At 45.9% G+C, this 12,047-nt stretch overlaps 1 protein-coding gene across 1 annotated transcript; it reads left to right on the top strand.

Moving 5' to 3' along the window:
• Window positions 1–7,708: 7,708 nt before the first annotated feature.
• LOC125547566 (xyloglucan galactosyltransferase KATAMARI1 homolog) lies at window positions 7,709–9,595 on the top strand. The gene has a single exon (XM_048711388.2). It carries the CDS (start codon window positions 7,776–7,778, stop codon window positions 9,420–9,422), a length of 1,647 nt encoding a protein of 548 aa, XP_048567345.2. The 5' UTR covers window positions 7,709–7,775; the 3' UTR covers window positions 9,423–9,595.
• The last annotated feature ends 2,452 nt before the right edge of the window (window positions 9,596–12,047 follow it).

Genomic DNA, 12,047 nt, shown 5'->3' with positions numbered 1-12,047 from the left:
ATCTGAAATAAAGAGTTAATGTATTTGCAAACAGTTCACCGAGACCGGAAAAGATCAAAAACAAAAAAAAAAGGAAAACAAAAAAAGGAAGAGGGGAAAAGAACAAATAAAAGACAGATAGGTTAAAAGGTTAGCACATCCGCGCCGAGGAGGTCGCGGGTTCGAATCCTTCATGGTGCGCTCTTTTTTCCATTTTAACAGCGCGTCTGTAGGCGCCCATTTGGAGAAACAATAAGAATGGGCGCCTACAGTGCTAAATAGGAATCACCGAAAAATCTTGCAAAACAAAAGAAACGATTTTCCATGATATATAAAATGAATTTGTCGAGCCCCACTAGACCTCCCCCTCTATGTCTTCAATCCACGCAAACATATTGCAAATACTACGCCATTTTTAACTAGAACACAAAATGTTTTTCTTATGAAACAAACAAAATTTTCCATGATCCCACTAGTTTGACATGGCAACAAACTTAAAAAAAAATGCCATGGCAAATAGGTATCCAATCTAAAGTACCACGATATGTTATTTGTCGTGGCAACAAAAAGGTTGGTAAGTGAACACAAATGCACCTAGCAAAATGAATTTTCCAAGATGTCCAAAAAACACATAGTAAAAATGCAATGATCTACCATTTTCCATGAATTATGGAAAACAAAATTACCATAAAATTTGCCATTGGTCTAATATAAGAAATATCACTAATGCTACATACAAAAATAATGCATTTTCCATGCAGTATGTTAAAAACATATTGCCACGTTAATAAAAGTAAGTTTGCAATGGTCTATAAAGTAATTGTGCCATGGAAAAAATAAAAAAAAATATATGTATGTTAAAGTAAATTTGCGATGGCAATAATGCTTTAATTGTCATGGCAAAATAGAGGTAAATTTTTCAGGGCAAAAAATAATTTTTAAAAAATTATATGGCAATAAACAGAAACTTTTTCATGGCAATGAAAGGAAAACTACCATGCTACAAAGTAAATTTGACATGTAAAATGTTATGAAGATCAAATTTACATACATTTGTCATGTGAGTATTCCAGAAGAAATGGTTCTATTTTTTCTATGATGTATGAGACACACTTGTCCGAACAATTTGCGGCCCACACGGTGAGTGCTAGCAAGCCGAGCTTGGGGAACGTGATGACTCGCGTTGTGCTTGTATCACCACGCACCTGGCTTGCTGCATCCGATCACTCCGCTGCACCGCACCGGTAACTGAATCAACACAGCATGTGCCTGCAACAGAGCTCGGAGCATGGCAGACGCCGTTGCCGCACAACGCTCGCAGCATTGTCACCGTCGTAGAGAACTGCTCTCGCCATTGCAACAGGGCTCGTAGCATTGTTGTCGTCCGCTCTCCGGCCACCAGCCTTTGCAGTAGGGCGCACCAGGCCGGAAGTAACAACTATTGTTTTTCTCACCTTCCCTTGGGGATGAGCGTAGAGGCCGATGAGTTGGAGCTGTATCCATTGCGACTGGGGGGGGGGGGGGGGGGGGGGGTGCACGGTGCGTAGATAGGAGAAGCGTCGACATCAACTGCCGAGATGGAAAAGCTCGAATTTGATCTCTGGTAACAAAACGAGAGAGTCCAGGGGGGTTGACCCCATACCTTTTCACGTAGTAGCCTTGATCGGAGGCCTCTAAACCAACTGTTGTGGACCCGGTCCCCAGCCTCAGCACCTGATATAAAAACAAGGAGATAGCACGTATCATAACTAACCAACAGTGCCTATCGACCCAACTGTCCGATCCTTAAGAGGTGCTGAGGGGCTGGAAGACCGACGTCCTTCGCCAGCCCTCACGAGGGCAGTGCCCGCAGCACCGCTTCTGCTGCTCGTCTTCTAAACGGCATGGTCTACATCATGCCTGAATCAAGCAGGCACTGTACTTCATTCATACACATCCGTAAGTTCTCATGCTGCCGCGTAATGAAAGGTGTTCTTATCATGAGATTAGGGTATAATAATGTTTTTTAAGCACTGAATGTAGAACAATTGTTCTACGGTATTTTCATTAATAAAGTTATATACAAATTACATGGAAAAATGCCTAACATCAACCAATACCAGTTTTATGAAACATGGAAATTAACAGTGTTGATTTATCCAATTCCTGATCCTTTGCGCTTTTGCTTGTTTTGATCTGAGTTGCACTGCTTTGAGCCCTTCCTGAAGATAGTAAATCCATCCTTGCACATGTGAGACATCATGTTTGAATATTTTGTCATTTCTGACCGACCAGATACCCCAACATCCCATGATGATAATCTTTAGGGAAATGCTTTGGGACAGATGTTGAAGAGCCAATTGGATATCATCAATGACTGAGATGCCTCTTTTCCTATTCGGGAGGATCCTATCCCAACAAAGCAAGGCAAATGGACAGTCCCAGAATAAGTGCAGGTTTGTTTCCTCAGTATTGTTGGTGCAGAGTACACAATTGTAGTTGTTCAAGACCATTGATTTTCTATGAAGCAAATTTCTTGAGTTGAAGCGTATAATAATGTTTGATCTTGAAGTTTTAATCCAACAGGAAACTGTTAGCTGTAATCTTGATGGATTTTGTATCTGCATGTTTATTTCATTTCTGCATGAATTAGCATCATGTAGGCCAATGCATATTAGCAGATGTACGTCAACTAGAAGGCATGTACTTGAGAGTTGTCGTGGTGCCGCGTGAAGTGGAACATCGCCGTGTGAGAAGCGCGGCGGCACATGCAAGCTGGATAATGCAGCAGGCTGCATAGACGTAGAGTTAGTTTTTTTTGTTGTGTTGAGCTGAGTGACTCGTTAAGTGGTTAACACGTACTAGAAGATTATTGGTCGGTGGAGTCCTGGACGTGGGCTAGTCGGTTAGTTAGTGGTGTTAGTGGGGCGAATGTGATGCTATGAACGTAGGCACGCATACCCCTGTGAGCAGACACTGAGCCAGCACATTATTTTGAGATTGACGAAGTCGCCATAGACGCTTTCGTAGTCGACATGAACGTCTCCATCTACTGAACGCACGTCGTCGGAAGGCCTTAAGTAATTACAGGAAAATAGGATCACCAATGTCAAGTCTAAAATTTAAACATTGGTGGGCTAGGGGATATAACTGTCCTCCTAATGCTATTGATTTGGTAGTGTGGATGTCCTAATATTGTATGTACTTGGCCAAAGTTCATAATGTTTGACTTGTGACAAAGTTAATATACAGAGTAAATAGAAGGATGTGGCTAGGTCTCAATCGACTAAGATTTAACCAAGTCTCGGGCAAATGACATAATATACAAGAGAGAAGAAAAAAATAAAAATAAAATTTTGCACGGATCTCAATGTATAATCTCACAGATATAGCGTCGACTGAGACTTAATGAAGTCTCAGTTGATTGAGACTTAGCTAGACTGTAAATATAGATAAAGAGAGTATAGAAAATCACGTCACTCAAACTAGCTTAACCTTGGGCGTAACTATGTATTATTGCTTGTCTGACAACTTGTAAGGAAAAAAATTTACTAGCACTAATCACGACACAAGGTAGAATGTGGCTAGAATTTCCTGTGCGCCTGGGAAATATGGAAGATAGTGTAAACAGGCCGGGATCCAAAGCTGTTCGATGGTTCCAAAGCTCCTCGATGGCTCCAAAGCTCGACGATGGCATCTCGGCGTAGGTAAATTAGTAACTAAACTTATGTACTTCTTCCGGTCCTTTTTATTCTGCATATTATAATTTTCTGAAGTTAAACTTCACAAAGTTTGACCGTATTTATACAAAAAAATATCAACATCTGCCATGCTAAAGTTATATAATATGAAACTTTAACTCATGACACATCTACTGGTATTGATTTCAGATTGTGAATATTGGTACTTTTTTCTATAAAGTTGGTCAAACTTTATAAGGTTTGACTTCGGTCAAATCTTATATGGGAACTAAAAAGGACCGGAGGGAGTACCTGAAAAATCTGGACCGCCACATGTTCATTCAACAGCCTGAAATAGAGATATATATTGTTCATCTTCTTTTGTCTCCCGCACATTCTTCCTTCTCCTTTCTCGTGACGGTTCCTCCTTCTCCCTGCGACCTACTTCAACCTAACCGCCTGCGTCCACCCCCGCAGCCGGAGATTGTTGCCGACCGGCTCTCCCCTCGACCTCCCTCCATCGCCGTGCTGGCCGACGCCCCGCTCCAAGATGAACAACTCCGACGATCCCCTATGCACATGCGCGCACACAACCCACCCTCAAGATATTAGGGTAGTGGCTTCCCTCTAAGATAAATAATGAGGCTATGACTTTTTTCTAAGATAGATAGTGGGATTGTTTCTTCATCCAAGTGCGTTCGAAAAGATGGAAGGAAGAACAAAAAAGTGAAATTTCCAGGTACTCCGTCCATTTTTATTAACTCCGTGTATTAGAATTGATTAAAGTCAAGCTTTGTAAATTTTAACAAAGTTTATAGACAAAAATATTAACATATACAATAACAAAACAATACCATTAGATTCATTATTGTATGTACTTTCACATCATATAAATTTGTTATGGTAAATATTAATATTCTTTTCTGTAAACTTGGTCACTGTCAACTTTAATATGCGAAGTAAATAAAAACAAATGGAGTACCAGGAAATTAGCAAAACCGCGAACTTCTCTACTATTAAAGCAGAATCAAACGTCGCAATGGTTCAACCAGTCCTGCCTCCCGATCCACCTCTCCTCGTCCCGCACTACTGCAAAATCCACGCACATAAAAAAACAACAGAAAAAAAATCAGGAAACCACCTCGATCAATCCCTCCCACGAGGCCACGACTCCCACTCGCATCTCGCCCGATCCCCCGCCGATCCTCCCTCCCTCGCTCGCATCGACTCTGCCTCAATCCCCTCGCCTCCATGCTGCACTCCTCTCTTTTCTCCATCTCTGGCTGAGTTCGTCGCGACCGCTATGTGCACGGTGGGCCGCGTCCGCCGCCATCTTCGCCGGGACCACGTCCTCCTTCGTGGCTCCGCCTCGAGCTCATCGCCTCCCCACCGGAGCCTTCTTCTTCCTCCGTGAAGGCCATGGGTGCGCCAGCGTGGTTTGTGTCCCCCCGATCACCCGGCGACGGCGCAAAGGAGGGGTCTTTTGAGGGATGCTGCGACGACGAGGACGAACGGAAGGCAGTCATGGAACGTTTTTGGATCCTGTCGTGGTGGCCGACGAAGGCTATGAGCTCAACCATTTTCCAATCAAAGCTGCTATGTTCCACTGCTCGACCCCCTTTGCCGCATCACTAGAAATGGCCTCGGTAAGCAAATTGTGCATGGTTAGTCTCCCTCCCCCTGCCCCTCCTCTTTTCTGCCGGTGGTTATGATCAAAGGCATTATTTACATAACTGAAATATGCATCTTTCTTGAGCTTTTGTACCGATGCGATCTAGAAATTGGGCCCATATGAAGCGTTCAATCCTTATCTAGGTAGCATTGCCATTATGTAGTTCTAATCGATTGCTCGTGCATCATCACCGGCGCCACCTGATGTTGTTTCGCACAGGTCTCCTCCTACTTCCTGCCTTTGCAATGACAACGGCGGCTACAACTGATGGCTTGTTGGACGGGGAGGAACACGACGAGGGCGGACATATGTTTAAAACTGTACTGGAGCAACTCACAAGTTCAATTATTACAGGATCGATGTACTCAAGTACATTCTCTGTTTGTATCACCTGTGCCTACTTTCAATGTTATCAACGGAGGTTTTCACGCTGGAAACAAGCTTCCATGTAGGTAATATTGCTTGTAAAGCATGATAGGGGGATTTCTTAAAACATGTTACAGATAATATGTGATGATTCTCAAATATTTTGTTTATAGGAATTCATGATCCTCCCAACTAGCGCTGCCTTGTTGGCCATTAAGATTGAGTTGAAGTTTGATATGTAAATGTACTTCAGAATATGTAGTTGGAATGTTGATCTATTTGATATGCAGAGCACAACAGAAAAAAAAAAGGTAAGGTCAAGATACCACAAACGTTGGAGAGGAAGAGGGCTTTGCACCTAACATCCAAGTAAGACCCACATGTTTCTCTGGTGCTATATATTATGGGATAGCACAAGTAAATAGTTCTAGGGAACCCTGGTGACTGGATAACTGCAAAGCATAATCTATGTTTTCTTTCAAGAATTTGAGTATACTATTCACAACATTGAGCATTTTACGGGTTATGATTTTCTGGGTACATCTACATTCAGTTTCCACTGTTTGTAACAATGAGGCTGGACTGTTTTGTGTTGACTGTTGTCTCAAATACATGAACCTGAATGCTCATATATGTTTTGTATTTTATGTATACTTCCGTAGGAAAATAAAGAGGGTCTTCAGCTGCTGAACACAGTTATAGCTAACGCTAGCTACACTCGAAAATTAATTTATTTTTCTTCTCTTTACTTAGACCATGATTCAACCCTTGTATACAATTGAACTTATTTACATGTCGTGGCTGCTGGTCATTGGAATTAATGTAGGAGCTTACTTGTTCTGCTTTTTGTGTTGATGTAGGCAGTGAAGCTGTGGGGAGAATAGTGTTTATCCTGCTAATGGGAATCGGTATAAAATTTGTTTTATTGACTATACAAATTTATATACAATTTGTTTTATTGACTTTACACAATGGTATTTGCACAGTTATTGTGTATCCAAACAGTAATCGCCATGTTATTAATCCAAACTTGTACATGGGTGCATCTAAAGATATTCAGGAAGTTAATGCATGATGTTGGGACTATGGTGAGAATTAGAGCTTAAATCATGCATGCCTTCTAACTCTCCTTGTAGTCCTTTCATTGAAACTTGTCTTTCTGAATATCAAACTATTCTTCCTTGCATATAGTTCAGTGAAATGATTGATTCAGCATCAGCACACTATGAATTCCTGATGAAGTTCGAAAATTGCAGATAGAAAAAAAATACAAAATTAGTCCCAGGCTTACCTGTTAATGTGCAAGCCAAATAATAATTAATCATGCAGTTAGAGTAATCTTTTCTTCTGGAAAAAATACCACAATGTCATCTTATATAATCAATTAATCAATGTACCTTCTGAATCTAACCTGAAGGTCAGATGTGTTTTGTAGTAACTATACTCCCTTCTGTTATCTTTTTTTCTTTGGGATTGGGAGTAGTATATGTTGTTCCAGAGGGTCTATTTTTCAGGAAAAAAAAGATTTTGTTCTTTTGTTTTTGTACTCACCATAGTTCATGTTTCCTTTCGGTTAGTTTTGACAGGCACTGCTTAAGTTTCATTCGAACTAATTGGTCGCCAAAAAAGAGATCAAAATAGTATTTTGAATCGATAAAAACATAATATGTATAAAAATACAACATTTTGAAGAGGATTCAAACACGGTGGCGAGAAAAAAGGTGAAGGGAGAGCAAGGGTAGGGAGAAATATATTATGCAAGGAGGGAGTGGTTAAAGAAATATGACCATGCCTACGACGAAAGAAGTGGAAGAAACAACGTGCTTCACTATATTGTTTTGTTCACCTGTAGCAACGCACGGGTATTTAACTAATACTATTAGTAGTAATACATGGCCTTGTAATACATGCACGCGAGATCCAAAGCTGCTGGAAGCACAAGACTTTCTCACCATGCATGCACATGTGTTTGTGTCAGTACCATTAATGAGGTCAACTTGACGACGAATACGAGTAACCTCGATCGAAGCCCTAATGGAAAAAGATTACAGTATTAAACAAGGGTTTTGTACTAGCGCCCTGCCCTGCCCTATAGCCGAATGCCGCATAGCACAAGCACGGCAGCAACACCGATGAAGCCCTTCTCGCGGAGCCTCCAGAGGGACCTGAACGCCGCAGTTGACGACGATGACGGCAAGCAGCACTCCGCCGACGACGGCGATGGCAAGCAGAACACCGAGAGAGGCCTCCGGCGGCCGTCCCGGCTGTTCTACCTCGCGCTCCTCTACACCGTCTTCTGGGCCCTGGTATTCTACCACCACTTCTCCACCAGCTCGCAACAATCGGGCAGCGCGGAGGTGGCAGCGCCCACCGTGCTCCAGCTCAAGCCGTCGGCGTTCTTCTCGGCGTATCGCTTCTTCCGCCGGGACCCGTGCGCCGGCCGGTACGTGTACACGTACGACCTGCCGCCGCGGTTCAACGCCGACCTCGTCCGCCAGTGCAACCGGATCTCGATCTCCTCCCACGTGTGCAAGGACGTGTCCCACGACGGGTTCGGCCCGCCCATCACGGGCGGCGGCGAGGGCGGGTCGCTGCCGGAGCGGGGCGCCTACGACACCGACCAGTTCATGCTGAGCATCATCTTCCACGCCCGGATGCGGCGGTACGAGTGCCTCACGGCCGACCCCGCCGCCGCCGCCGTGGTGTACATCCCGTTCTACGCCGGCCTGGACGCGGCGATGCACCTGGACAACAAAGACCTCGCGGCACGGGACGCCCTGTCTCGGGACCTGATGGACTGGCTGGCGCAGCGGCCAGAGTGGCGCGCCATGGGCGGGCGCGACCACTTGCTCGTCTCCGGGAGGGGAACATGGGACTTCCTCCGCAGCCCGGACTCAACCGGCTGGGGTAACACTCTCATGACCTACGACCTGGCCATCCGCAACGCCACGTTCCTCAGCACCGATGCTAGCCCGCGGCACGGCAACGACTTCGCCGTGCCGTTCCCGTCGCACTTCCACCCCTCCTCCGACGCCGAGGTCACCGACTGGCAGGACCGCATGCGCCGGCTGGACCGCGCGTGGCTCTGGTGCTTCGCCGGCTGGCCCCGTGCCCATGGCGTCGGTATGGGGCCCGAGCGCGCCCAGATCATCGAGCAGTGCGGCAAGTCGAGCCGCTGCTCTCTGCTTGGCAAGTTGAACAACTACGTGCCCATGCGGCTGCTCGAGAGCGCCAAGTTCTGCATGCAGCCGCGCGGCGACGGATACACGCGCAAGTCCACCTTCGACTCCATCCTCGCCGGCTGCATCCCGGTTTTCTTCCACCCGGTGTCCGCCTACCTACAGTACACCTGGCACCTGCCCAGGGACTACCGGACCTACTCCGTCTTCATCCCTCACGGCGACGTCGTCGGCCGGAACGTCAGCATCGAGGAGGTGCTGCGTAGGATACCGTCGGAGAAGGTGGCGCAGATGCGGGAGCGGGTCATCCAGCTTATACCTACCGTGATGTACCGGCACCCGGCGGCCAAGGGGCTTACGTTCAAAGACGCGTTCGACGTCGCCCTTGACCGTGTCCTCCACCGGGTGGCCAAGCGCCGGCGTGCCGCGGCCGAGGGACGGGAGTACGTGGACAGCGTCGACGGACGTGATAGCTGGAAGTACGACCGGATGCTAGAAGATGGGCAGAACAAGATAGGTCCGCACGAGTTTGATCAATATCTAGTCATGCACGCAACCAAAGATTAATCGGAAAGCTAGCTGGTTAATTGGATGAATTCTTCAACAGAAAAAACATGTCAAGTAACCTCTCTACATCATGGAAATTTACCATGTATCTATAAAAAATAATTTGCCATTGTCCATGAAATTTTCAATGGCAACATATTGTATTCTGTTACCATGGTTGAAAAATTATTTGATTTGCCACCAAAACAAAACAAGATGTTGAGTTACATAATCACAAAAAGAGAAGACTTGCCGTGGCAAATGTTGAGACATGGCAAGTATTCATAAACAACAAACCATTAACAAAAATTAACGAATTACACCTAAAAATGTTGTCTGCAGTAGTCCATTCATTTTACACAAGATTGCCATGTGCTATAAATCAAATTTTCATGAATTTTTCATGCAACTATTTACAAGATATCTAAATTTGCCATGATCAGTCCATCCAGTTTGCACAAAATTATCATGTACTATAAATCAAAATTTCATGAATTTACCGTGTAATTATTACAAGATTTCTAAATTTTCCTTGATGATGTGTGAACTCATCACTCGTAGCAACATTACATATAATCTGCGGTGAAAGAAGAAGCAACCACACAAAAAAGCGGAGAGAGCATTCATACCACCGGAGCATCAACATCTTGTGCTCGGACATCTGCATGGATCGCTCAACAATGGCGGAACCTACGAAGCACTGATACGGCCAAAACTGGTGTATCGGCATACTGCACGTCGCCGATACTCCGATACGCAGGATACGGCTTCAATATGCGTATACCAGGAGTATCTCAATTTTTGATTTAAAAAGAAAGAAAAATAAACCCGATACGCACTGTGGAGATGGTGGGATACGGGAAGGACATGGCAAGCGTTGCCAGCCCCGAGCCCAGTAAGAAGCCCACGAGCTAACCCTAACATTTGCTCTCTCTCCTCTCTGTATCGGGCGGGGGACTGTAGGAGCGCGCCGCCGCTGCCTGGAGTGGCTCGCCGCCGCCGCCGCCTGGAATCGCCTAGACTCGCCATGCCGCCGCCTCGAGTAACTTGACTGGAGTCTTCTCCGCTGCCGTCGCAAGAGCGAAGTAATATACGAAGCTGCTTTCCATGTGCTTCGCTGACTGCTTGCGGTGTGCTTGGCTGATCCCCCCGAGGTGGTATTGCTTGCTCGCTGTGATGCTACTGTCTACTGCTAGGGAAGCTGTTTCGTATTTACTACTAAGTTGCATGCCATTGTCTTTATCAAGAACTCCAATCAATAATGTGCTGCCCGTTTAGAAACAAACTCACTCTCAGGGCATATTTGTATAGAACAACAATGCAATTTTGGATCCCTATGTGTAGCTAAACTAGTGGTTTTAGAAATGTTGCATGAAGATGTGTTTATTTATGTAACCCCACAGGCACTTGTTTAGGAAATTGAGCCTTCATCTTATCTTAGTGAACTTTTGCATTGTTTGATTTTATTATGGGGCAGTATTTTGATCTCATCTCACACATTTTATTATGTTTGTTTTTATTACACGTTATATTATTAATTATTTATATCGCTGTGTTGATGTTTTCAGAAATTGCCGTATCCCGTATCGCCGTATCCGTATCGCTGTATCGATGTCGCCGTATCGGTGCTTCATAGGGCGGAACTGGCGGACGATGAAGTCACTGACCTCTCCAAATCCTCTCCGCAAGCACCATCAGCTTCTCTTGTGGCTCTCTGCCTCCGCGAGCACTAGCTAGCAGCTCCCGCGGGGCACAGCTGGAACAGTGTTTTTTTTTAAAGTGGTGGCGGGCACCGACCCATCGATGGCTGTCAGATGAATGGAGGAGGCGATGTCAGGCCGCCGCATCACCCCCCGTGTATGGAAAAAGGCAAAGATGGAGCTTTAGGAAGGAAGCCATGTTGTCATGAGCAGGCATCGCGCGCCACTGCAACCCCGGCATGGCTGCTGCTTGTCGGATTGCTGTTGGCTGCTGCCTGTCGGGTCACCGCTGGCACCGAAGGGGACTCCTCTCACACGGCGAGGATGGGGATCACCACCGGCCGTCATGAGCAACAGCCGGATGCCATTGTGACCCCACCATAGTCACTGCCTGTCGGATCTAGCTCGTCCACTAGCATTTTCTCAGGGTCTCGCCGGCAGCCTCCTCGCACACGGCCGCCCGCACCACGTGCCCCGATAAGGCAGCGTCATTTCATGCACTACCCACTCCAGAGGGACTCGCCGGGATCCGCAAGCTCACACTATAGTGCCATCGTCGGGATCACCAGGGATGGAGGATTCAACAGGAGAAAGGAAAAAAGAAAGAAAATGGGCGGGGTGACGGAGTGGATACGGGAGGTCCTGAGTGGGTGAGTGGAAGATGTGGGTCGGGTGAAGAAAAAAAGGGATTTGTTCAACCGTTGGCGTGCTTGTAGCGAACGCCTAAGAAAATGACGTGGCACCCAGGATTGCTTGAAGATGTGTACGTTTCATCCGGTCGCCAATGAACCATTCGGCCAAAAGCTTAAAAATCTGATGTCAGATTTTTACTAATTCCGTTTTGGGCTACGCTAGGCGTCAACCGGCCGTAGGAAAGTAAAATGCATCCGCCTGCTCAACACCCGTATGTGATGTGATCAAACCGTCCGGTCTTCTTCCTCTCCCC

This window comes from Triticum urartu, chromosome 3A, assembly GCF_056163025.1.
Source record: "Triticum urartu cultivar PI428250 chromosome 3A, HENAU_Tu73, whole genome shotgun sequence".
NCBI lineage: Eukaryota > Viridiplantae > Streptophyta > Magnoliopsida > Poales > Poaceae > Triticum > Triticum urartu.
The sequence above is the reverse complement of the archived record's forward strand: the minus strand, read 5'-3'. Positions and strand labels throughout refer to the sequence as shown.

What these genes read in the sequence shown, in the direction of transcription:
- LOC125547566 (XM_048711388.2), top strand. Translation starts at nt 7,776, where the DNA reads ATGCCGCATAGCACAAGCACGGCAGCAACACCGATGAAGCCCTTCTCG.